The sequence below is a fragment of the Sceloporus occidentalis genome, unplaced genomic scaffold, assembly GCF_023333645.1.
Source record: "Sceloporus occidentalis isolate IW3139 unplaced genomic scaffold, rSceOcc1.0.p SCAF_2, whole genome shotgun sequence".
NCBI lineage: Eukaryota > Metazoa > Chordata > Lepidosauria > Squamata > Phrynosomatidae > Sceloporus > Sceloporus occidentalis.
Window position 1 is genome coordinate 87,722,151 of NW_028316982.1, and position 25,626 is coordinate 87,747,776.

The 25,626-nt window shown below is 38.2% G+C and overlaps 1 protein-coding gene across 4 annotated transcripts in view; it reads left to right on the forward strand.

Moving 5' to 3' along the window:
• The window catches only part of INPP5A (inositol polyphosphate-5-phosphatase A), a 312,516-nt gene that overhangs the window by 90,720 nt on the left and 196,170 nt on the right, over nt 1–25,626 (forward strand). For all 4 annotated transcript variants that reach the window (XM_089510215.1, XM_089510216.1, XM_089510217.1 and 1 more), the window contains exons 3-4: nt 7,184–7,284; nt 9,672–9,759. In XM_089510215.1, the coding sequence (XP_089366341.1) occupies nt 7,184–7,284; nt 9,672–9,759 (189 nt within the window). The remainder of the gene's footprint in view (nt 1–7,183; nt 7,285–9,671; nt 9,760–25,626) is intronic.

A 25,626-nucleotide genomic window follows, 5' to 3' on the forward strand; every position in this document is an offset into this window, starting at 1 on the left:
TGACATCACTATTTTATCATTATTTTATTGTTTAGATGCATGATTGTATTGTGTTTGCTTGTTTTTAACACTGCAGTGTTGTAAGCCACTTTGGAATTTTTGAAGTGAGAAGTGGTATAATAAAAAAAAATGAAATGCAAAGTGCTAAATCAGTCCATAAACATTGCTTTAAAACTGGTATGGGTACACAAATTTAATTTTCTTTAGCTGGCACTTTGATGGAATTTTGTTCTCTAATAATCTTTATATGAGCCATAAGCTTGCTGAAATTCTCACTGTCACTGGCACCTACAATTTGTTGGTGCCTCTGTAATCTAGCATGTGTATTTGTATAGCATAATAGATAGAACACATTTTTTTAAAATTACAAGTACAGATGGGTGAGGAAGCACACTAGAAACATGTCAAAATCTGCCATCATACCACAATGCCATGAACCTCAGCACTTCTTTCAGAAACTGATTTCTTACAGATTTGGTTCAGAAGTAATAAAATTAAACAAATGCTGATTATTTGCAGATAAACATGATGGATTCTGACACACCCTATGATTGTCTGACAGTTTTTTTCCATTCTATAATACTGCTCCCTGTTTACATTACACACTGAGATCTTATGTATACAGTACTTAGCAGAGAATAAGCTCTTTTGGCACAATGGGATTTACATGCAAGTAAAGACAGAGAGTCTTGCATTCAAAGCAACTATAGTTCTATTCATGGTTAGTTGGGAGTAGGCTGCTCTGATTAAAGTACAAAACAGAGCTTAACAGTGCTTGGGAATGAAGCCTATCAGCAACTACATCCCAGTATCAAAAGTTCTCTTCTCCACCCTGGCTTTGTCACTGGTAGCAGGAAGCGAACCCATGAGGCATGACTCTTATGTACAAATGTGATGATAATAGTACCCTGAGTAGGTGAAAAGGCTTTATTTCAAATAACCATGGACATCCAGCAAATGGGCTGTTGGAGATACTCAAACTACCGTGGGACCTTGTTATCCGCTCGGGTTTGGTTCAAAGGCCACTTGTGGATAACAACATCCGTGGATGCTCAAGTCCCATTAAATATAATGGCAGAGCAAAATAGTGTCTCTTATATAAAATGGCAAATTCAAGGTTTGCTATTTGGAATTTATACTTTTTTTTTAATCCTTGGATAAAAAAAAACCATAGATAAGGAGGGCCGGCTGTAATATTTGTTCAGAATTTGCTTTTGCCTTCCTCTGAAGCTGATAAAGTTACTTACCCAAGACTACTCAATGGGTTTCCATGGCTAAGTGGGGATTTGAATCCTGATCTCCAGAGTCAGAGTCCTGCACTCAAACCACTACACCAGGCAACATGGAGGTAGGAAATAAATGCAATAAAATCAGTTTAAAACTGCTATCCTGTTCTTGTGGCCCTTTCCGACTCTGAAATTCAATGATCAGTTATGCTCAGAGCTACACTAAAATATGCTGTCAGGAAATATTTCCTTAATTTTTTGCAGATAAATATGCTTTATCTAGTTCCTCCCCTCCCCCCTGCAGAAAAATATGTGTACTTTCTTGATAGATAACAGTAATACTACTCAAGTAATATTTTTACCCATAGTGTGTGGTTACCTGCAATGTACAAGATGCAAGAATAGGGATTATAATGTGGTTTGAACAAGCTGTAAATTAAGAACAAATAGATAAAATAGTTATGAAGAGAAAGAACAAATAGAAAATTGTCTGAACAAGTTGGTGGCATTTACTGCTGGCAGGAGATCAACTGCAGATTCCTGAGAACCACCTAATATAAATATGAGTATTGTAGTGCATTGAACATATGTACCCTTCTTTTCTTACATCCTGAAACTGATGAGCCATTATCAAGAAATATGTCTTTTTCAAGTGATGTACCAGTGTGAAGTTTCAAGTCTCTTGTAAAGATTGAGAAACCATGAATATGGAAACATTATACCTTAATTTTAAGTGTCTAACTTGTATGCTCTATTGCAGTAAATATTAATGCCCCATCTCATTGCAGTAATATCTTGGAAGGTTTTTCATAGCATTCTTTATTTATTATCCTCTTCAAATACATCCTTAGATGAATTTGTGAACTTGATTTACATCTTCAGATGTACAGAGCTCACTGAGGAAGTAGACCTGGGGGCTGACTGCAAGGGACAAAATGTTCATCCTGGCCTCAAATCAACCTGTTTGGATGATGCAGGGCAAAACCTCAGGGCCAGGATTGAGCTGGATCCTGGCTGATCGGATGTAGATCTGGTAGAACCATCCTGATCCCAGGGTAAACGGGGCTTAATGCGGGTCAAAATGACCTGCAGTTTGCCATGGAGTTTCCTGGAAACTCTGTGCAAACCCCCAGCTGATTAGATGCCCCCCCCCTGTGCTCCTTACCTTACTCTCCTGTTACCTCTACTGAACAGACTCCTGTCTCCGGGTATGATGCTGAAATGGATTACCTGGCAGCCAGGCACCCCCTTTTCACATCAGACATAGCAACAGGGGTCTTTTCATTAGTGACAATGGAAGAGTAAGGTAAGGAAGGCTCTGCAGTACCGTTTCTGTGGCATGGGGATGGGAGGGTTTTTACATTTTTATACTCTGGGGACAGCCCAGAGTATTCTGGCAAGTGTAGATTTGCTCTAAGTAGATGTATCATCAGGCTGAGGAGTAGTCTGTGTTCTCCATTAGCAGAATTCTCTCCCCAGAGACATTCCTTCCCATTCACGCTTTTTGATGTCAAATTCGTCTTCACCAACTGTTGGGTGAATGTGTGTGAGTGTGTGTGTGCGTGTGTTTGTAGTATTGCCTAGAATTGCTTCCCTGTAATCTTCTGGAATGCTCTTTCCCTCACTGTTTTAAATCTAAATTTAAAACTTTTTTGTTTTGTAAACTTTTGGAATTTCAGATTAATGTTTTATATCTTTAGTATAGTCCATTATCTGTACTGCCTATTTTATTTTGTTTCTTTCTACTTCCCTCCACCTTTCCTAACATTATTCCAATGATTCATGCCTTCTCATGATGTGTCCAAAGTATGACAGCCTAAGTCTTGTCATCTTGGCTTCTAGGGATATTTCTGGCTTGAGCTGCTCTAGGACCCATTTGTTTGTCCTTTTAGCTGTCCATGGGATCCTCAGCACTCTTCTCCGGCACCACATCTCAAATGAGTTGATTTTCCTCCTATCTTCTTTCAAGTCCTTTCTAAACTGAGTATAGAGAAATTTGAAAATTTGGTATTTTTTTTTCAAAGACCACTCAAAACCACACAAACATAAAATTAGCCTCATTTGAAGTAGGCAAATCTATAAAGCTATTCCCAGATGGAAAACACTGTATTCCCTATTACCATGTATGGATGTGACAGGTGGACAGTCAAGAAAGAAGACACACAACTCCTTTGTTGCAACAACTCTGTTGCCTACTGGTTCGTTTTTGCATACAGCTGAAAGTTCTGGCTTTGGCCTGTAAAGCCCTATACAGCTCAGATCCAGGTTATTTGAAGGACTGAATTCTCTCTTTTGAACCTGCCGTGCTTTGAGATCTCTTGGAGAGGACTTTCTCTCTGTTCCAGCATTGGCTACATCTGCAGGGGAGAAGGCCTTAGCAACTGCCCCCAGGTTCTGGAACTCCCTTCCTAGAGAAGTTAGGCTGACACTCTCTTCACTTTCTTTTTGCAGACAAGTAAAGACTTTTCTATTCCGACATGCATTTGATGACTGATTGTTTACAATGTGTTGGATCTCGCTCACTGTTGTGCTGGTGTATGTGTGCATGCATGTTTAATGGTGTGTGTTTTAATTTGGTTTTAACTTCTTTGATCATTTGATCTCTTTTTAACTTATATATTTTATAAATGTTAAAGTATTTTTAAACAATTCTAAGTTGCTTTGAGACCTAAACTGGGAAAAGGGCATTATGGAAATCATCATCATTATCAACTTGTTTTTATGAATCTTGTTTAACATTTGAGACATGAAATAAAACTGATAACAGTAGCAAGAACTCAAGCTCTGTATTTAATGGCATGAACAATGCACTCCTACTTCTTGCACTTGAACCAGTCTCAGTTAGTGGAAGGAGGACTTGTTCTTACAGGTGGTAATCAATCTATGATTCAGGAAGGTGGAAAAGTCAAGAAAGTATGTAGAAACTTTCTGTGTTTACACAACCACCCCTTAAGATAACCATTAAACCCACCTTGTAAATCTTGAAGAATTAACACTAGCTTTCTGCTAAATTTGACTTTGATTATAGTTTCTTTAGAGCAAGATTTTCCAACAAAAGTCCTGTAGGAAACATCCCACTTAATTGTTATGTAGCCATTGAGCATGTGTGCTCAAAATTTAGTTGCAATGTATTCTGGTTGCAATGTATTCTTGGTTGCAATCTGTCATTTCATTTCTAAAATACACCATTGGCTTCTTTAATAACTATATACTGAAATCCAAATTGGGAATGCCACTTCCCTCTGGGCAGAGAATGGAATAATGTAAAAATAGTATGTTTGTGGCAGATTAACCCTTCTACTGATCTCAAGGATATACTCCCGCCTTCCATTTTTTTCCGGTGTTAGTGGGCCAAATTAAATGCACCACAATTCGTACAACCAACATTTGTGTGAGTGGCTTTTAAAAAGCAAGGCACAAAGGCTGTGGTCAGATTAAAACTCTAGTGTGCAAATCAAAAGGCCTTTAACCCCCTTGTCCCTTGCTGTAATCCCAGCCCAAATTTGGTCACTATGCCTTCTATACAGACACATATTCATTTCAGTAAGAGTTTACCCCTTGTGCAGATACTGTAGATAGTATAGTTCCTATTTGAATCTAGATCACAGTAGGTTTGAAGGAACACCCCTTCCCCTCACACTAGGGATCCAGTTTTGGTAGGGTTCTTTAGCTAATTGTTTGAGTAAAGTTACACCTACGTAATTTTGTGTACTGTAGAATATTCTTCGTTTTCTGGCGATATGCCATATTTATTGAGCACTAAGTAGTCTCCTCTCTAATACAAATAGGATGAGTTGGTCTTCTGGTTACTAGCAAACCATAATTGTTCTATTATTTTATTTTAATCCTTCCTTTCTCCCAAGATAGACCTCACATGTTAGTAATGGTTTTAAATAGTTTTATATTCATCAGCTGTAGGGTGTGAAATAGCAGGATTTTTAATTGTGTATGATGCCTTTGTGCTCGTATGCATTCATATCTGTGCATGAGAAACAAGATAGATCAACTTGCACGAGAAGCAAGAGGCATTATTGCAACTAGATCATTCTTGGGGTCCCTTCCAACTCTACAGTTCTGTGATTTCTGCTCAGAGTTTTAACATTGGGAAAGACCTCATAACACAACTTTAAAAAGGTATCTCTAGAGGCAAAAACTAGAGACAGAGAAGGAAGTACAGTTATTTCTGATCAACAGGAATTGCGGCGCATATGCTAGTCTGAGGAGTGGCTACTGTCATGTGTAAGAGGGCTTGAACTAGGGTTTTCCTTTTATGGGTCTTGTTTAAATTTTGGGACGTGAATTGAAGCTGACAATTGTAGCCAATGCTCCAGCTCTACAAATCTTCCAATCTTTTGGTGTGGCTTATTTATAAATAGTATCCATTGCTAGTAAATTGTGTTATAGTGACTGGAATTGTAAAGGTCTGAACAGAGCTGAGGAGTAGTCAGTGGAGATGCTGGTGGTGACCAGACCAAGTTGGTCTGCAGAAGTGTGATTGTTCCTAGAATTGATTAGAAGCAACTTGATTAAAATCATGACTGAAGCTTACAGTGGTGGGCAACCTCTTTGGCAATTGTGAATACAACAGTAAATATTCAAACCCACATGGACTTGGTGTGGTTTCCCTCGGTCTCACTGGGCTGGCTTGAATCTGTGCTACTGCCAGGACAGTGAATCTTCCTGCTAGAGTCCATACACGTTCCCCTGTCTGGCCCACAGAGCATTCATGCCTCTGGTTGGCGATCTGTGCTCCATCTTTTCATTACAGTGTTCTGTACTGTATAGTGACAATCAATTTTAACAACATGCCCTTAAGTCATCCCCTAGGAAATCGTTTTATGTCCATTTTTGCTGTCTGTCATAAATGGCAATCTCCAAATTTCTCTTTCCCATCATATTGTCAGTTCCGCAATCCATCTAGCAGAAATTGCTAACTTTTTGTGGTCAAGGCTATACATGCCCATCACTGGATTTTGGTAGAACACAACCTGGCTCCAAACCCCTCAATTTATTTTTCACCTTACTATATATGAGAACACTTTAAAAAAAATCATCTGGGGTCATGACAGGCAAAATTATCATTCCTGTCCCAGCTGCTTTAGTCCCAGCAAAGGGCTTTAAAAGCAGCGGTGGCACCACCACCAGCAACAACAAAGTAAAACAGTAATGCCATGTGGTTTATTTTTTTGGAATGAACGGAAAATGACTTCTGGTTTACTTCCTGGTTATAAAAAGACATTGTCTAAGCATAAATCAGCCCAGGGGATAAAACCATTGGAGGTATTTTAAAAAATTCAAAATAATTGAAAATTATTCTGGGGTGAGTGCAGGGGCCCATTCAAAAATTGACTTCCAGAGGTTGCTTACTGTTTCCAGGCTACACTTTCCCCAGGCTTCAGAACAAAACTATTTAATCTTGTCACTTTTTCTCTCCCAAGGCCATCCTATGCTGCAGGGGCTCCTCTTCTATTGTTTGTATCTTACTTGTCCAAGCTTCTATAATTCATCATCTTTTGATTTAAATAGTATTGAAGGTGAGGGAGAGTTTAAACATTACAGTCAGGTAGCAGTTATGTCTGCTCGTCCCATTTGTGTTTGTGTGTGCACGAAAGATCAACCTTCTGCTTGGTTAACAGTGAAAGTATCCAAATATATAATAGGAATGAAATGTATACCCACAAATCTGTGTCCAATAAAGTAAATACTGTTTTGTATATATTTGTCTGCTTGTCTGCCTATCTTTCTTAAGTAAAGGAAGTTTATATCTGGTTAGGAAAAATCAGTGAAGCAACCAACTTCAAAATGTAGACATCTCCAGCACAATGTTCAGGAAAGCATGTTGTGAGGTTGGAGAAATTCTCACCTTGCTTTCTGAAGTTTACAAAAATAACAATGTTTGCTGTTGTTCTGTGGTGGCTGTGCTCATGCTTTATCTTGTTTTTTTATTTATTTTACAGGTTGTACATGCACACAAGCCACACTTCATGGCATTGCACTGTCAAGAGTTTGGTGGGAAAAACTATGAAGCATCCATGTCTCATGTGGACAAGTTTGTTAAGTAAGTAACAAGACAGATGCAATTCAAAGCTAAATTATGTACAGTATTCCCTTTGCTTAAATGTCAAAATGGGGAGGTGGGTGAGGATTGGTGCTAAAGAAAGAAATTTGAGAGTATCTTTGGAATGATAAGTTGACGATGCTCTCAAATAGCTCTCTCTCTCTCTCTCTCTCTCTCTCTCTCTCTCTTTCCCAATCCACTCACCCATTGATGTTTTGATAACTTAATTTGTACTATACTTTAAGCATTATTCTCTATGACATTTTCATGTTGTTATTTCTTAAAAACTTTTAAAAAGGCTTTTCTGTGGAATTTATATGATCGAAGCGGCTTATTTCTTTTACTTATTTGTTTAATTATTTATTTAGCCTTTTAAGTAAATTTTATTAGTAATTTTGGTAAGCTTTTTAAACAATGCAAAATCTATGAAGCTTTTCTATACTTTAGAATATTATCTCTTAATTATACTCCTCCAGTTGAACACTTGTCACGAGGACAATTTTAGGTGAGGACTAAGGCCATATTGAGCAAAGCCAATTAGTTTTGTTTTGTATTTAAAATCACATGGATGGTATTGCGGTATGGACAGAGCTTAAGTTTGAAGAATTACCCAACCAAAGGTGTTATTTTTCTTCTATCACTGAATCTTAAGCCCAGCTAATAAGTAAGGAAGAAGGGTCATATATCTTAAGCATTATTAGTGTGATTAGCCCTGTTACACATTCTTAGAATGAAATAAAATTGCATAGTTTTGAAACAGCAACACTTTCTTAACATTCAGATGATGCTACTTTTCAATTTCTCAGAGCCATTTCAAAATGTGCAATCAGCTTCTCTGGAAGATTGATATTGATATTTCTAAATATGCATTTGGAAAGCAAGTCAGTTTGGCTGCCCTTTTTTTGCACTTTTGCTTAAGATTTAACAGCTTGTTAAGATCATCTATGGAATAGCTGCATTGCTATGTAATTTGTAGGGTTTGTAAAAAATCTGTAGTTAGATTTTTTTTTATCTAGCCTATTCTGTTTTATATGTTTATGAATCCATCTTACCTTTGTTTCAGAATCAAAATTCTTTTCATTGTTATGTGAAGACTGAACATGCTTAACAGTTTTTAAGTCATGCTCTCAAATCCAAAGAAATTGTGTGCCTCGAAAACAGTACAAATCTTATCCAGAACTAATAAGTTCACTTATAAATTAGACTATGTATCCATACTTTGTCTTTCAGTTTGACACTGGATTATCGAGGCAGAAATTCAGTACATACAGATTTCCCAAATACTCAATTCATACATATCTGATTAGTTTTTGCTTGATGCTTCCATAATAATACAATGCTGTATGACCACAGCAAAAAAGTGTAGCGAAAGGTCTAGGCAGAATTTCTATAGATGCAGCAGTTTTCTCAGTTGCTTACTGCAGATATAACCCTTGTTGGTTTTGTTAAACCATACATACAAGTATATCTCCAAATGCTACATAGTAAACTAGCTGTTTAAATGAGCTGTGAAAATCTAGGCAGCATTGCTGCCTGCAATGTAGTTCATAACAGACTTAAACATATCTTTGAGGTGGGCAACCTCTAAAATAAGCAGCTTTCCTGCAGAATTGTAGAGAAGGTGAATGCTTTTTCACTTTCAGGTCTCAGTTCACAACATAACATTTTGGGGAGGGAAGGTTGACATTTCACTCCTCGTGAACAATTGTATAATATATTCAACTTCTATTTTGGTATCCTCTGTCTCGATTGTGCTTCCTCCATGTTACATTTTTCTCAATTTCACATGGATCCTAATGACTTTTGGTTCAGTATTTCACTGTTGGCCAGCAACAATGACATCTTTGTGTCTTTTATCTAATCCTTGTTTTGCTGTTAAGACCCTGAAGTGTCAGATGTAACTGTCCTACTTTATTTTTGCTAGCCAGTCCTTTTCAGTCATTGTTTTTCTCCAGAGAAGCTAATACGAAAGGATTTGTTGCTATTCTTGCTTTACTTAAAATAGTGAAACACTGCCCTCTGCTGATGTAGGTCAACAGAGATTTGTTTGGTAGCTTTTTATTGTTTCCTACATTATACAATAATTTCTTCTTTTTGCTATTTAAGTGTATAGTGTCTGATGATGAGTGACTGGTATGGGGTCAACTGACTAAATGAGTGCCGAACCAAAATGGCACAGGGTAGGAGCATTACAGTAACAATTTAAGATAAGATACAATTTACTCCCCAAGATAATGTGTATATATTTTTGTTTTCATCTTTCAAAATATAAGGGGTCCTTAGTACATTTTTATTTAAAAAAAAAACTTAATAGGTACTTAATGCTTATAAAAATATATTTTTATTTTTTATTTTCATTTCATTTCTTTTCATTTTCAATCTTTCAGAGAATTGTTATCAAGTGACGCAATGAAAGACTACAACAGAGCCCGGGTTTACCTGGATGAGAACTTCAAGTCACAGGAACACTTTACGGTAAATTTCCATGTGCAGTTTCCCCCCAGATTTTTCATGATGCCATAACATTACTTATTTGTCACATAGGGTAGCTTTGACAGCCATTATTATTGGTGTATTTAGGCTACAGTTGCAACTGCACTTACTAATGGCTAAAACTTTCTCAGTACAGTTGGGCTTATGTTCCAAATGAGCATGCAGTTGTTCCATTCATAAGTGTTCAACAGACACCAATAGATGCATTCAGAGTCCTGATTTACACTTGGAATGAAATTGCTTGATAGCTGTACAAATGGTACATAAACCCACAGTCATTTTGTCAGATCCTGTATCATGTGGTCCTTTCTGTATATTTTCTTTTTCTTATTGTAAAGGAAGGGTGGGCAAATTTGAGGCATCTGAATGCCAGAATGTGCAGTGGGATGCACTCACACCATAAATAGTTGGCAGAAGCTGTGAAAATGCCCCTTTTATGGCTCAAATTTTATTCTCTTTACCTGCCATGTAGCACTGTGCTACTAAAATTAGCTTGGTTTACATTGATTTCTACTATGTCATATTTTGGTGGCAAACATCAGTGAAAGTTCTATAGTTTTATCAGCAGTGAAACAGTTTGCAGAGGAAGTCTGCAGAATTTCTCAAGACAGTTTACATTTGAATGTGCTTACAGTGTTTTCAGTAGAGCAACACAGTATTGCAAAGTTTTTCTTAGAATGCTGTGGCAATATGGCTTTGTTTTAAACTGGCATGTAACATACCTATGAAAGAGGCACAGGTTATACAGTTACAGAACCACACATTAATTTCTTATTTTAAGCCACTTTCTACGATAGAAACCCTCACTTCTCGGCTTACATAAAAGAATTACAGTATTTTGCAGTTGCATATCTTGTAAGCACTAGAAGGACACATTTCTTCATATCCCCATTTTTCTATAAAAAGCTATATTATTGCCACATATACATATTACTGTCACATTATGGCTTGGTACTCTTTTGTTTTCTTTTTAACACCCTTGGACTATTTCTTCTTTTGTTAGAGTTCTATTCCACTGAAATGTATTCTCACCCCACCCCCAACTAGTAGGTAACTGGCTCACTGTGATCCTTCCCCAGTCAGGATAGATATAACAATACTTTCTAAACTACCAGCAGAGAGAGAACAAGAGAACTGGGGTACACTTTTATTGGGTTAGAAAGAATGTTGTGATTTGATGACTGCTGTAGAAGGCTGTGAGCAGCAGTCTTTCACTTTGCTGGGTAATCTGTCTCAGCAGTTTCATGGTAGTTTTTTCTATCTTGAGAAAATATTACTTCTGCCAGAGAGGAGGAAAGCACTGCAGACTGAGAATGCGTGGGAAGAAAGAACAAATGGATTGGAGAGACAGATACATGGATAGCATGATTATGGCATTCCAGGGAATAGTTCAATGTCTTTTTGCCCAGGCCTCACTGCAGTTTTTGTCTACTGTATTTGTTACACCCCTAGAGGGAAGTTGGTAGGGAACCTCTTGATTCTGAATGGAGTATACTATTGAATCTGGCTGGAGGAATATATGGATTCCTCCAGCCTGCTTGTGTGACTGTAAGTAAACAGAATTTGAAACCTGACAAGATATACTATGGATTAGTCATTCTTGCTTTGGATATGGGAAGGCTGTTGTCTCCATTACCTCTGAAGGAGCATTTGGGAATGTACATTTTGTTTCTGCCTTGTTACTGGATGTCCATGTGCAGTGGATTACCATTTTCCAGCTGTGTCTGATACACCAGATGTTGTTGTTCCTGCACAGAAGGTCAAGCCACAGTATTCTGTGTCTGGTCAAACTCCCATTTAGACTATTGCAATTTGTTGTTTATTGAGCTGGCCTTGAAAACAGTGTGAATTTTTTTTAACCTTGTACCGTGTGTCTGTTTTTATCTCTATTTGGTTTTATCTTTTTAAAGCCACCTTGACTCCCAGTTTTGAAGAAAAGGTGGTGTACCAGTGCAATAAAAACATGAATAGATTGGGTTAGACAGACCCACTGCCTGCTATTGGTCACTGAACTAAATTCAAGGTGCTGATTTTGACATATGCCCCCCTAACATATGACTCTCCTTTCATCATTCTACTGTCAACTGAGATACACTGAAAGGCCCTTTATACCATCACCTAATGATACTCAGTCTACAACAGCCTTCTTAGTGTGTGATATTACACTTCTGGCTATCCTGTATATTTTTTCTGTTTTTGCTGGTTAGTTTTATTAGTGTATTGGTTTTATTGATATATAGTATAGTCTAACTCACCCTGGGAATGTTTTATAGTGATGCAGGGCTTTAAATGTTTATGACTGACTGAACGAGTGAAAGAAACAACTATTAGAAAGAAGACATTGGGGGTGATGGACTTTGGTATAATCCATTTTGGCTTTTTTATGTTCAGAATTATATGGTAACAGTTAGCTCTGCACTATATATGTTGGTATTTGCTTCATAAATATCATATTTGGTATAGCTGAATAAATAATACAGGCTGGTATTTAGTTATGGATTCATAACCTAGTGTTGAGGAGCTGTAACTGCTCTGTACATCAGTACTGGAAGCCAGGTGGAGAGCATCTGGATAAAAATTAAAGGGGAGGGAAGCAACAGGGATGTTATTGTGGGAGTCTACTACAGACCCACAAGTCAGACGGAGGAATTGGATGATGCCTTTCTAGAACAGATGACTACACACTCAGAAAGGAAAGATGTAGTAGTAATGGGTGACTTCAACTATCCTGATATTTGCTGGAATTCAAACTCAGCCAAATCCTCAAGGTCTAACAAATTCCTCACTTGCCTGGAAGACAATTTCATTGTCCAACAGGTGGAAGAGGCAACAAGGGGGTCAGCTATTTTAGATCTGATCCTAACCAGCAAGGATGACTTGTTTAATGGGGTGCAAGTGGTTGGATCATTAGGTGGAAGTGACCATGTTCTCCTGGAGTTTGTTATACAGTGGAAAGGAGAAGCCAGGCATAGTCAGACACGCATTCTAGATGTTAGGAGTGCGGATTTCAGTAAACTTCGGGAAATACTGGGGGTGATCCCATGGTGACTAAAAGAGAAGGGAGTTCAGGATGGATGGGAGTTTCTCAAAAGGGAGATACTGAAAGCACAATTTCAAACAGTTCCAGCGAGGAAGAAAAATGGGAGATGTCTCAAGAAACCAGGATGGATGACTAAGGAATTTTCAACTGAGCTAAGATTTAAACGGAACATGTGTAAAAAATGGAAAAACAGGGAAATCACCAAAGAGGAATTCAAACAAATAGCTAGCCTGTGTAGGGCTAAAGTCAGAAAAGCTAAAGCGCAGAATGAACTCAGGCTTGTAATATTGGAACCATTGGCAATAATCTTTGGGAACTCCTGGAGAAAAGGAGAAGTCCCAGCAGACTGGAGGAGGGCAAACATTGTCGCCATCTTCAAAAAGGGAAAAAAAAGAGGATCCCAACAATTATCGTCCAGTTAGTCTGACATCAATAGCAGGAAAGATTCTAGAGCAGATTATTAAACAGAGAGTCTGTGAACATTTACAAGGCAATTCCATAATCACAAAGAGTCAACAAGGGTTTCAGAGAAAGAAGTCATGCCAGGCAAATCCATGCTGTGGATATAGTATATCTTGATTTCAGTAAGGCCTTTGACAAAGTTTCTCATGACATTCTTGCAAACAAGCTTGTGACATGTGGGCTAGACAATGTAATTGTTACATGGATTTGTAACTGTTTGACTGCCCGAGCCCAAAGGGTGCTCAACAATGGCTCCTTTTCATCCTGGAGAGAAGTGACCAGTGGTGTCCCACAGAGCTCTGTCCTGGGCCCAGTGCTATTCAACATCTTTATCAATGACTTGGATGACAGAATTGGGGGCATACTTATCAAATTTGCAGATGACATCAAATTAGGAGGAATAGCTAATACTCCAGAGGACAGGATCAAAATTCAAAACCACCTGAACAGACTAGAAAGCTGGGCCAAAGCTAACAAAATGAAATTCAACATGGAGAAATCTAAGGTATTACACTTAAGGCAGAAAAATGAAATGCACAGATAGAGGATGGGGGACACCTGGCTGAATGAAACTACGTGTGAAAGGGATCTAGGAGGCCAAGTAGACCACAAGTTGAACATGAGTCAACAGTGCGATGCGGCAGCTAAAAAGGCCAGTGCAATTTTAGGCTGCATCAATAAAAATATAGTGTCTAGATGAAGAGAAGTAATAGTGCCACTGTATTCTGCTTTGGTCAGGCCCCACCTGGAATATTGTGTCTAGTTCTGGGCACCACAATTCTAAAAGGACATTGAGAAACTGGACCGTGTCCAAAGGAGAGCGACTAAAATGGTGAATTGTCTGGAAACCATGACCTATGAGGAACGACTTAAGGAGCCGGGGATGTTTAGCCTGGAGAAAAGGAGGTTAAGAGGTGATATGATAGCCCTGTATAAATATTTGAAGGGATGTCATATTGAGGAGGGAACAAGCTTGTTTTCTGCTTCTCCAGAGATCAGGACCTGGAACAATGGATGCAAGCTCCAGGAAAAGAGATTCCACCTCAACATTAGGAGGAACTTCCTGACAGTAAGGGCTGTTCAACAGTGAAACAAACTTCCTTGGAGTGTAGTGGAGTCTCCTTCCTTGGAGGTCTTTAAGCAGAGGCTGGATGGCCATCTGTTGGGGATGCTTTGATTGAGATTTCCTGCATGGCAGGGGGTTGGACTGGATGGCCCTTGTCATCTCTTCTAACTCTACGATTCTATGGTTCTATGACTCTATGATTCTATGTATTTGATAAGAGTATGTAGTCTTACTGGAAACCAATGTAAATGCAAACCAGTCCATCTTAAGGCCCAGCAGCCAGATCGGGTGAAGGAGGTCTGTTCAGCTTCCGATTGGTTGCAAAAGGACAAAGATTTCAACCTGCTCCTGCAGTACCCTGTCCAAGGTCCTTGTGGCAACCTGACTCACTGGCAGGAATGGGGTGGAAAGTCATCCTCCTTGCATTGTAATCAGAAGCTGAAAGGGCTTCCTTTCCCAGCTATCGTGGCTGGTTCTGAACGTGGAAGGGGGAGTCGGTCCAGGAGACATTATTTAGTTACATCTCCATAAATACAGTCTGCCCTTTCTTTACGTGGGGGATCCATTCCGGATTCCCCTGCGTAAAGGAAATTCTGTCTATGCTCGAGCCCCATTTAAATGAATTGTGCACATGGCGGTGCGGCGGCATGGCGGTGCACATGTGCACCACAGGCACAGGCCCTATTATTCCTTATGGGATGTGCCACCCCTTCTCCCAGCGTGGCTTTCAGCGTATGACGTGGGCGCCCTGTAAGTAGCTGATCCAGTAATCATATTTGCCTATATAGCATATCATAGTTGCCAATAGAGTATATTTGGGGGACTTTTTTACTAATATGTTTATTTAATTTTAAGCACACATAAATAAAAAATAGATACAATACATACAACTACATATCCACGTACAAATACACTCTAATATATTAAAAATGTTGTAAGATCATCATTCACATATTACTCATACCATATTACTGTATATATTCATCTATAAGTCTAGAAATTTTAGTCACAAAATTGACCCAAAAAACTTGAGTCGACTTATCCATGAGTCAATGTAAGTACTGTACTTTAATTCTTACTTTAAAAAGGAATCATCCCCTGATGATAGGCAAACATGCCTGCTGAAATTTTGTAAGTTTTTTGGCATTGTTTTCCTTTGTTTCATCCTTTAGATCCTTTGTTGCATGCCTCTACATTTTACCCTTGACTTATCCACGGGTCATGTCAAAATCCATAATTTTGGCCCCAAAACCTGCCCTTGACTTATATGTGAAGTTGACTTATAGTCGAGTATATAAGGTATATCTTACTGAATCATTGGCCTGTTACAGACTGCCAAAATAAAGCTGCTTCGGGTCTCTTTGGAGGTATGCTATTTAAATGATGCATGCATCCTAAGAATCCGGAAGCTGCACCAAAGCTGCACTCCAGTGTTTAGGAATGGAGTGTGGCTTTGGTGTGACCTCCGGACTCTTAGGACCCATGCATCATTTAAATAGCATACCTCCAAAGAGACCCGAAGCAGCTTTATTTTGGCAGTCTGTAACAGGTCATTGTTAATAATAATCCTACTTCACAAGCACACTTCACCTATTTGCTTTACTTAACCTATTGTTTGTGTCTCTCATTCTCCTTCATTCTTTCTCACTTGCTTTACCCTTACTTTCTTTCCTTCTCCCTACCTTCCTCAATCTCCTTCCATTCTCTACTCCTTCCTTCTCTCCCTATTCATCTCCTTAAACTTTCATACTTATCTCCTTCCTCTCCTCTTCCTCTTTCCCTTCCCTTCCTCCTCCCTTTCTCAGTCTTTCTATCTTTCATTTGGGGGACATTCTTACCATGCTTTTTGCTGTTTAGCAGCCTTTAATTCTTCTGTGTATCTTTCCATTACTATTTCCCAATAGTTTGCAGCATCCTAGTTGCTCTCACAGTCACAGTCACCTGCCATTTCTATAGATTGGTTGTGGCAACACATTTTGTTTGCAAGCATCTGTGTCTCTGTTATATCGGATAATATTTTAGTGACAGAATTGCACAACACCCTGCAACCATTAGTTGATGAAGATGGTAATAATGATATAAGCATTGCCTAATTATTAAATAAAGGAAAGAAAGTAATAACCAATTGAATCAACATGGATATAGTTGACAGTTATAAATTTGTTAAGTTTAAAGCTCCCACAATGATAAATTTCAGTACCTTGAGCTAGTGTGACCTTTTAATAAGGGAATAGTTACTATGCTATAATATAGGATAACATTGTTAAATAAAGAGCATTATTTTACCTTAAAATTATGTTCTCATTATTACAAAAACGGTAAAGTTAATTTTTGTTAGATTAATGATATTTGAGCAATTTTCTCAGTCAAGCCTGGCTCAAATAATTGGTCATTAATTGAAAAAGGAAATTGAATCTAATTTATCTTGTACATAAATCCTATGAGAGTTATTAATGGGTCTCAGAAAATATCATTGTGTTCCCAGAAATGAATGGAACATGTTAGACTTTGTGAGCATATTAATCGTGGCAGTTGGGGAGTTTTGCTAAATATCAAATGATTTAGGAAGACTGACATAATTGAATTTAGTACAGGGAGAATTTCAAATACTCGATTAGCTCTGAGAGACCATTTTATCTCTTTAAAAAAGTAAAGCCCTTCCCTCTCCCTGTCCTCCTCCCTCCCTTGTTCATTGGGCAAAACTGCACAATCTCACCAGGAGGTGGAGCTAAGGTATTACTTTTACACAAAGTTATGGCTTCTTAATGTTATTTTTATAGATTTGGGGCAATTGTGCTGAATAAGTGTCTCGTATCTTTTTTTAAATAAAGAAATGTTTGTATGTAAGGTCTGAACATTCTGGAAATGAAGTTAGCTAAATATTAAAAATATTTGGCATTCTTGTTTTAAGGCAAGACTTATGGGTTGTTGTTGTGTGCCTTCAAGACAGTTCTGACTTGTGTGCCTAAGGCATGGAGTTTTCTTGGCAAGTTCTTCAGAGTGGGTTTGCCATTGCCATCTTCTGAGGCTGAAAGAGTGTGACTTACTTACCCAAGGTCACCGAATGGGTTTCCATGGCCGAGCTGGGATTCGAACCCTGGTTTCCAGAGTCCTAACCCAGTGCTCAAACCACTACACCATGCTGGCTCTCAAGACTTGTGGGATAGGAACACAATTCCATAGGAAACCATTTTTGAAAACGCAGTTAGAAGTACTAAAATGTGAACAAACTTAGAGACCTGTGTTCTCAGCTTGTAATGCTGGCTCATGCATGGTTGCCTATGGCAGGTTGTATGCAATGATGTTAATCTGCGAGTGGAACAAATACCAGTGGGAGGACAGATTGTACGTCACTTCTGCAGCAGTTTTGTGGGGGATAAAAAAGCAATTCACATGGGAGGAGATAAAGGAGAAGTCTTGTGATGTGGAGGGTAGTGGATGCGGTCCTCTATTACCCACAGAATTAATGGATAGAATGAATGAATTAATAGAATAGAATAGAATAGAATAGAATAGAATAGAATAGAATAGATAACCCCTTTAAGTTGTCGATACGCCACCATGTCTGTTCAGGGTCTGTGCAGGCAGGTGAACGTATGTTATTTTATAACTACTGGATATACTCGACTATAAGTCAAAAAAATTATGCCTGAAAATTGAGCCAAAAAACCTGAGTCGCCGTATAAACAGGTCGATATGGTAATAGGCTCACCCCTCAAGTCTCTTCTACAGCCCAGGTGCCCTTCGAAGGGACAGCTGGACTGGGAAAAAGCTTGAGGGGCAAACGTTTCACTTCCAGGTGTCCTCGGTGGGCAAAGCCAGGATGAGAAAAGGCTTTGAGGTGGCAAATGTTTGTTTTCGCTCCTCATCCTCAACCCGAGGGTCTCTTGAGGGAGGGAGAGGAAGGGATACCCTCGACTTATCCTTGAGTCATATCAAAATCCCTAATTTTGCCCCCCACACCTGTCCCCAACTTATACACAACATCAATTTATACTTGAGTGTACATGGTAGTAACTTTTGTAGACTTATTTTATAATGCTTTGGTCGAACATTAATGATTATGATACGAAAGCCTACGTTAAAAGTTCCATCGTGCTGGCATAGGGTTTTGGGGAACATATTTTGGACTCTCACCTGTCATCTCCAAGCAGTTACATAAGTTTTATCTCTGAGCCCTGCCCACCCCACATAGCCAGTGATGAGACATGGTAGAAGGTACAGTCCAAGAACGTCTGGAGGTGACATGTTTTGTATTCCTGAAATAAAGCCTCATCCAGTTCAGCCGAATGACCCACTGAATGAGACTCAACTGGTTAACAGGCTAAGGAATGTGGCTCACCTCTTGTTCTTTATAGCGGTGTTGCAGAAACTGATGTATTCCAGGTGGCATTTGACTGTAGCACCCATAATCTGTGACCATACTGGCTTCTTGATCCCCACTACCCATTCCTTACACAGTTTTCAGCATGAATCACTGCAATAATACAAAGTTATAGAACCCTTGTTTACATCCAGATATTTCTAACTTTCACACAAAATGACGATGGCACTGTTTTTGTTCTTTTTATGCCACTGAAATCTATTGTATCTGAAGTTAGTTTCTGCTAAAACGTGTTTTGTTCACATTAGTTCTTTTTTCCTTTCCATTCTCTTCTGTTACTTTCACTTGCCTTGATATCTATTTATTGTGCCTTTGCTTTCTTCATGTCAAAAACTAGTTGTGTTATTCTTGTTGAAGGAACCTGGATTTTGTTTTTTATCCCAAATTGCTCCACAAAGCAATGTGCAGGAACCTGGAAATTTACTTCAAGTATGCCTAAGCGCTTCAGCTTGTCTTTTAGTGGAATGATTGACTTGTTTGTCCTTAGCAGATACAAAAATGTCTTATTACAAATTCTAGTTGGAAGTGCTCTGTTTATTTTCATTTTGTTGTATATTTATTTATTTCAATTTACTTTTCATATATTCAGTGTAGTCTATAAAATATATTTTTTCACTGACAAAAAAGCAATACTTTAATATTTCATTCACCAACATTAGCATAAGCCTTTTGAAAAGGTCAATTGATACAAATACTTACTGTGTAGTATGAATATTCTCTTTCTCTGACTAACCCAACAGAACAAGCACTCTTCTTTTTGAAACAGATGTGCTATATGCAAATGTTACACTTCTGTGCAAACAGCTGATGGCGTCAAAGGTGGGACAGGCATCTCAGGTCAAGAAACACAAATATCTGGGTATATGGAATAGTTGTGCAGTTCTTTCAGTCCTGCCCTCTGCACATTGATGAAGCATAGACAATATTATAATAATTGTAACATCAGTGTACATATTATTTTGTAGGTTATACATAAAAATAGATCCCCTGTCCCAAGGTAGAACTCTTAATTTTGATAGTGGGAGAGGTGAGATATAATAATGATGTCTATCACCTTTCCTCCCTTTTTTAAAATCTATTTTCTTTAGATATCAGAATCATTGCTAAACTTCCTTCTTTTCTATTGGTTTGTTTTATTTAAGAACCATTTCATACTGCTTTTCATTTTTTAAAAAGAGACTGAGACAAATTTCTTTTTAGCAGAATCTTTTCAAACTCTGAGTAGAATACAAATAGCTGTAGCTTTTTATGTTGCAGGGTTTAGCTATTAGAGAACTTTGGAAAATGTGTTACCCTGTTTATTTTAGATCTTAAACTCTCAGATTTAAACATTATAAATCAGTACATAAACAATAACAAAATAAAAAGCATCATACCCTTAATGTCTGTGCTACTGTTTCTTCAAATTTGCCTGTCATCTGAGTGAACAGAAACAATACTGATTACTGTACTACTTTAGAGATATCTGAAGAGAGGTGTACACCTAATTTTGAAAATAAAAATTAACCCTGTGTTATTTAAAAAAACAAACTATCTGCCTCCTCTGTGGTTATCAGATATTGAACTAATTATTAAATTAATTTTATAACATATTAAATTTATATTTTTATTTATTAAAGTTTCAACAAAAGATAAAAGAAATTTTATACTGAAATAAGTGAAAATGTTGAAATGGAATATAATTGTAGTGCTTCATTTTAGTTGCTGGAGCATTTTGATAGTTAACATGGAAACATTTCTCCCCCTCTCTCTGCCTTCCCAGCATTTTTCCCAATCACACTATTTTATTATATTGTAAAATGGATTTTGGTGGATTAGCAAAAAAATATAAAATTTAATAATTCACTGGGCTTAATTTATTCTAGATCCTGGTTTGTTCCATTGCTTCTTGCTAAAATGTCAAAAGAATCTGTAATAAACAAACTTTTTGTGTGCTGGTTTGTGCAAATTTCCATGTTTTGTATAACTTTTGGACACCTGAAAAAGGAGAAGACCAAAGAATATTGTAGACTTGGCCACATAGGCAGAAATGAGGTTTTAGTTTATTTCACACAGATGTTTCAAAAGTACATTTCAAGACCACATTGCTTTTGAATCAGTTGGACTAATTTCCAAGGAAACGTTCTAGGACTGGGTAGCAAATGGAAAACCTTTGTTTTCATCATCACCCTTTTGGCACTATTTAAAGATCTGTCAGTTCTCTCCCATGTTCTTCTTAACATGAACACAGAAAAAACTATATTCATCCATTAGGAATTCTAGGGAGAAAAGATTTTCAAGTAGTAGGAAATCATGTTGTAATCTTTGAAAAATATAGTAACAGAATAAAGCATTATGGTTCAGCAAGAGTGCAATTCACTGTGGTCCGACTACACAATGTCCATTGATTTCACTGAGGCTTGCTACACAACAACTAATGGCATTTTTAAAGTTTGTGGATGTAGCTTGGCAATGATTAAAGTACGAAAAGAGCCTTTTGAAAGGCATATATTATACTAGATGAAGTGCTGTGCTTGGAACGGAGCTGTCTCTCAACACTCTGTCAGATGGTAAAATTTGAAAATAATTGCTTGCAAAATAATGAAATGCTGTGTGAAGAAACTTGCTAATGCATTTGTCAGTAGACATTCAGCTAATTCATAAATAAGAGCAGTGTGACTTGCAGGAGAAATAGCATGAATACTATTTAGTGATATGAAGTAATGGAAATATTGAGGGTTTTGAATATTGCATTTGTTGTAATGAAGTATTGATGGCAGAGAAGAAAGCAGTACTTTATTCTGAAAACTATTTTTTAGATTAGTATCATGAGATGTTCCGATGCTGCAGCATCGTCTCATGCATACTTTTCTAACAAAAACCTTAACGCTTTGGTATGTGTTCAGAATGCCCAAGTTAAACTTAATTTGATTAGTAAGTAAACATTCTAAATATTGGGCAAGTTTCCTAATATGGTATAAGCTGCTTGATTAAAAATTGACACTACAGATATTATATTAATGAACTTTATTTCTAGATATATTTATATAGGTTAGAAACTTCACACATTTCTGAATCCAAAGTATGAATAATGCCATAAAAATTATACTTGTAAAAATATTTCAGAGGGGGAAATGAGTTAAATCAAATCAAGGCTGCAATTCTGAACAGGAGCTTAGTTAATGGGTCAAGGACAATAGTGTTTTTCATTGGATTGGTGGAAGAGACAGAATAAGGGGAACTTATGTGTTTTGGGTTAAGTCTGAACACTTGGCTAGCTGCATGTATGTTTTTGTGTTGTGAGCCATGTGCTATACCTTAGCACATAGTCTAATGTGCTTCTGCTGAGAGTCATTTATTCCGTTGGGGGCAGAACTACCAGCAGATAATTCTGTATAGTCTCTAGAGCTCCATGAAGCTTAGCAAACAGGCTAAGGACAACCGGTCTTTTGCATGGGATTGGTTGATGAGATGGAGTGAAATGAGCTTGTGGGTTTTTTTAATTTGATTGAGTCTTTGGAGGCTTGCTTATCAATGTTGGGCAGTGAACTCTACCTTCCATACTCTAAGTGAGCAAGGCTTCAAGCGAGTCACTAATTTGGTCAGAGGCAGGGCTAGGAACCATTAACCTGTGTAGTTGCTCCTTCAGTCTCTGGAGCTCAGAGAACAGAACAAAGGACAGGTGTTTTGTGTGGGTGTATACAAGGGGGTATGGGCGAGGGGAAGCCAAAAATGCTGTGACACTGCCTAAGGAAGATGGTGGGGCATGATGGTGAGGGACCTATTATAGCCTGAAGCATTTGTGTTATGTTTGTGTTTTTGCCTGAGGATGTGAGGAGCTATACCTGCAGCAAGTGCAAGCTGTTTGCACCATTGGAAGAGAAGGTGCAACAGCTTGAGGCCTGCATATTCACACTCACATTTAATTCTTCAGTTAGTTGAAAACAAGACAGCTAGATTGGTTACTCGTGCATCTAGGAGTGACCATATTACATCAATATTAAAATCACTGCACCAGCTGCCAATTAGTTTTTTGAGCCAAGTACAAAGTGTTGGTTATTACCTTTAAAAGTGCTACAGTTTACCTACAAAATCACCTTCTCCCATATAATTCATCCTGTACACTCAGATCTCTGGGAGACTTCAGTCAGAAAATTTAATTTAAAAAAAATTCTGGGGCATCTCCTTTCTCCTCTCACTTGAGCTTCACCCCACTCCCACCATGTCTTAAAGCATTTAAAGGGAAGAAGATGAATGCCATAGCAAGTTTCTCCCAAAAGATACTTGTTTGAGGAGCAGTGGTGTCATCCCCCCTCCCCTTTAGGGTGCCCCTGGTGCAGTCTGCACCCCTCTAGTGATACCACTGCCTCAGGCCTTGCCTGCTTCTATGCAGAGAACCCAGGCAGACAAAGCTGGGAGAGTTCTCTGCCTTGTTTCAGGTCTCTGTAATGCAAACTTCATCCAGGATCAAGTCCCATTTCAAGGGTGTTCTTTCATTTACCAACTTGGCATTGAGCACTAGCATTTTTAACCTGGGAGTCCTGTTGTCAAGATTGTTGTGACTCTTTGAAGTAGGTGAACAGTTTAAGGGCAACCAACACTGATAACCACTTTCCTAGTAGCAAGTCCCTCAAGCTGAGTGGTACTTAATTCTGAGTAGAGCTGTAAAACTAATACCTTAATGATACCAAATTTATCATGGCAGAAGCCTCTGTGTGTAAAAAAATCCCTTCTGCAGATGTTTGTACAACTGTACTCATAAAAGTATAAACATGCTATTTTCTCTTGTTATTACTTAAAAAATCTTGTAATACAGATCCCCTGACACTGATTGTTGGCTCAAATGAAAAGCTCACAAACTTATATAGTTGTAGAGTTTGGGACAATGCCCATGGTTACATGATCTGGAGCCAACTATAGCTGCTGTGTGCATTCTTACCCCTCAGTGAATTCTTCTCTTAACCTCAACATATTCAGTGATGATGATCTTAACTGTGATAAACTAGGATTTCTGCTAAACTAGGATTTCAAAGCAAGGGTTGAAATAGGTCAGCAGTGATCATTAATATCTGCTCTAGCCAGTTATTGCTAAGCCAGTTTGCTTGGTAGCTTTTTTCAACATGGGCCAAGGATACTAAGGTTCCAAGGATGGAGAAACTTTGTCCTCTACAGATTCTGGACTACAACCATCTTACTATTAGCTGTGCTTAGTGGCAGTTCTTGGCCGACAGATTTGGAGGGCCAGAGATTGTCTACCCCTCTTTTAGGCCAAGATTGGAGTGGGAGTAATAATCAGATGTCAAAATATTTTGGCTGAGGTGTAGGCTTTTAGCTAATTAAGCACCAGTGTGCAAAGCATTTGAGAAGTCCAAACATAATCCCATTGCTATATACTTTTATATACACTGCCTTGTGAATCAGAACTTGTATCTGTCTGTGAATACGTATGTGTAAGTATTCGTATGTGTGTGCACACAGCAAGCATACACAAAGAGGGAAGGAGAAAATAAGTATGGTATGTTGTGACAGCTAATTTTGATAGCTGGATGGGATAGATACCTTTTAGGAAAAGATTTGTATGCCAATGTCTCCTGCAGTTTACAGTGCAGTAAAAAGGACTGTTTTCCATTATCAGCTAATGTGTAGCAAGATATTTCAAACCAGGCTTCAGAACATTGTGAAACAAGTGGCTATAGTGGGCATAAGAAATTGATTTCTATCAGGGGTGGGGAGGGAAGGGGTTGTTTAAAAAAAAAAGACAATTTCATGGTTTCTCCCAAGAGTAGTAAAATGCCCCAAATGCCCATTTGTTCGTTTGTTAAATTTAACAAAGGTTGCAATGTAGAAAATCAGACTAGACCTCTTTTGACACAAAGGAAACATTTCTGCTTAGTTGTAGAGGGCTTTCCAAGTGTTTATTGATTAGTGTTTTCCAACAGCACTGAAATAATGTGTCTAATTTAACTGGCCACATGGAGGAGTATAGGAAAAGCATTACTTATCCCTTGAAAGGCTCAGAACATCAATAGGAGGACATAACATTAATGACTTTCCTATACTCCAGCCTCAAAATGGCTAAATGAGGAAGGAATTACGCATTTGTTTCCCTATAATTTCACGAGTTGTCTTGTTTTACTGCAACTGTAAGGGATTAAGAGGGAAATGTCACACCAGAACTTCTTTCTTGAAAATTTGTCTGATATGCAAAATATATACCTTTTCACTACCATACATCCCCTCAGAAGATGCAAAGGCTATGAAATGCCCTCTTGTTCTCAGCCATACCACTGATCCTACTAGCTTAGTGTTGATAGTCCTTAAAAGGCAGTGACCTCAAATCCAATGTTCTCTTAATGGGCATTTTCTTAGATCAGTTACTACAGACCCCCTGTAACCCAGATATCAAGTTTGACCTATGCTCTGTGCAACCCCTAGCATAGGCTTTGCTGTAGTTGTAATGAAAAGTGATGCAGATCACAGAGTTACAGCTGAAAGCCTTCTCTTACTGAATCATTGGTAAAGTGTGACACCTTTCCCCCCTCTTTTTTTTTTTTTTTAACTTTTTATTTCCCCGACCATGCTACTGTTGAGGTAGGATGGAGTGGGATGAAGAGGCAGAGAGGAATGTGTGACATATGAAATACCATATCAAGTGGATCTCTCTCTCTGCAAAACTAAGGGGAGAGTGAAATTAAAGGATGTGCATGTCTGCTTTGCTGCACGCCAAAGCACATGCTCTGGACCTCCTAATCACACTCTTTCCTCAACTCTTGAAGAAACACAGTTGAATAATACTTTGTTTTCTTCCTGTTGTGTCCTCTTCATTCTACCTTCTCCAGTTGCCCTGCCTTATGGACAATCAGAGAGTCCTCTTCAACCATCTCCTACTAGAAAACCACAGCTCTGAGTCTGCAAGAC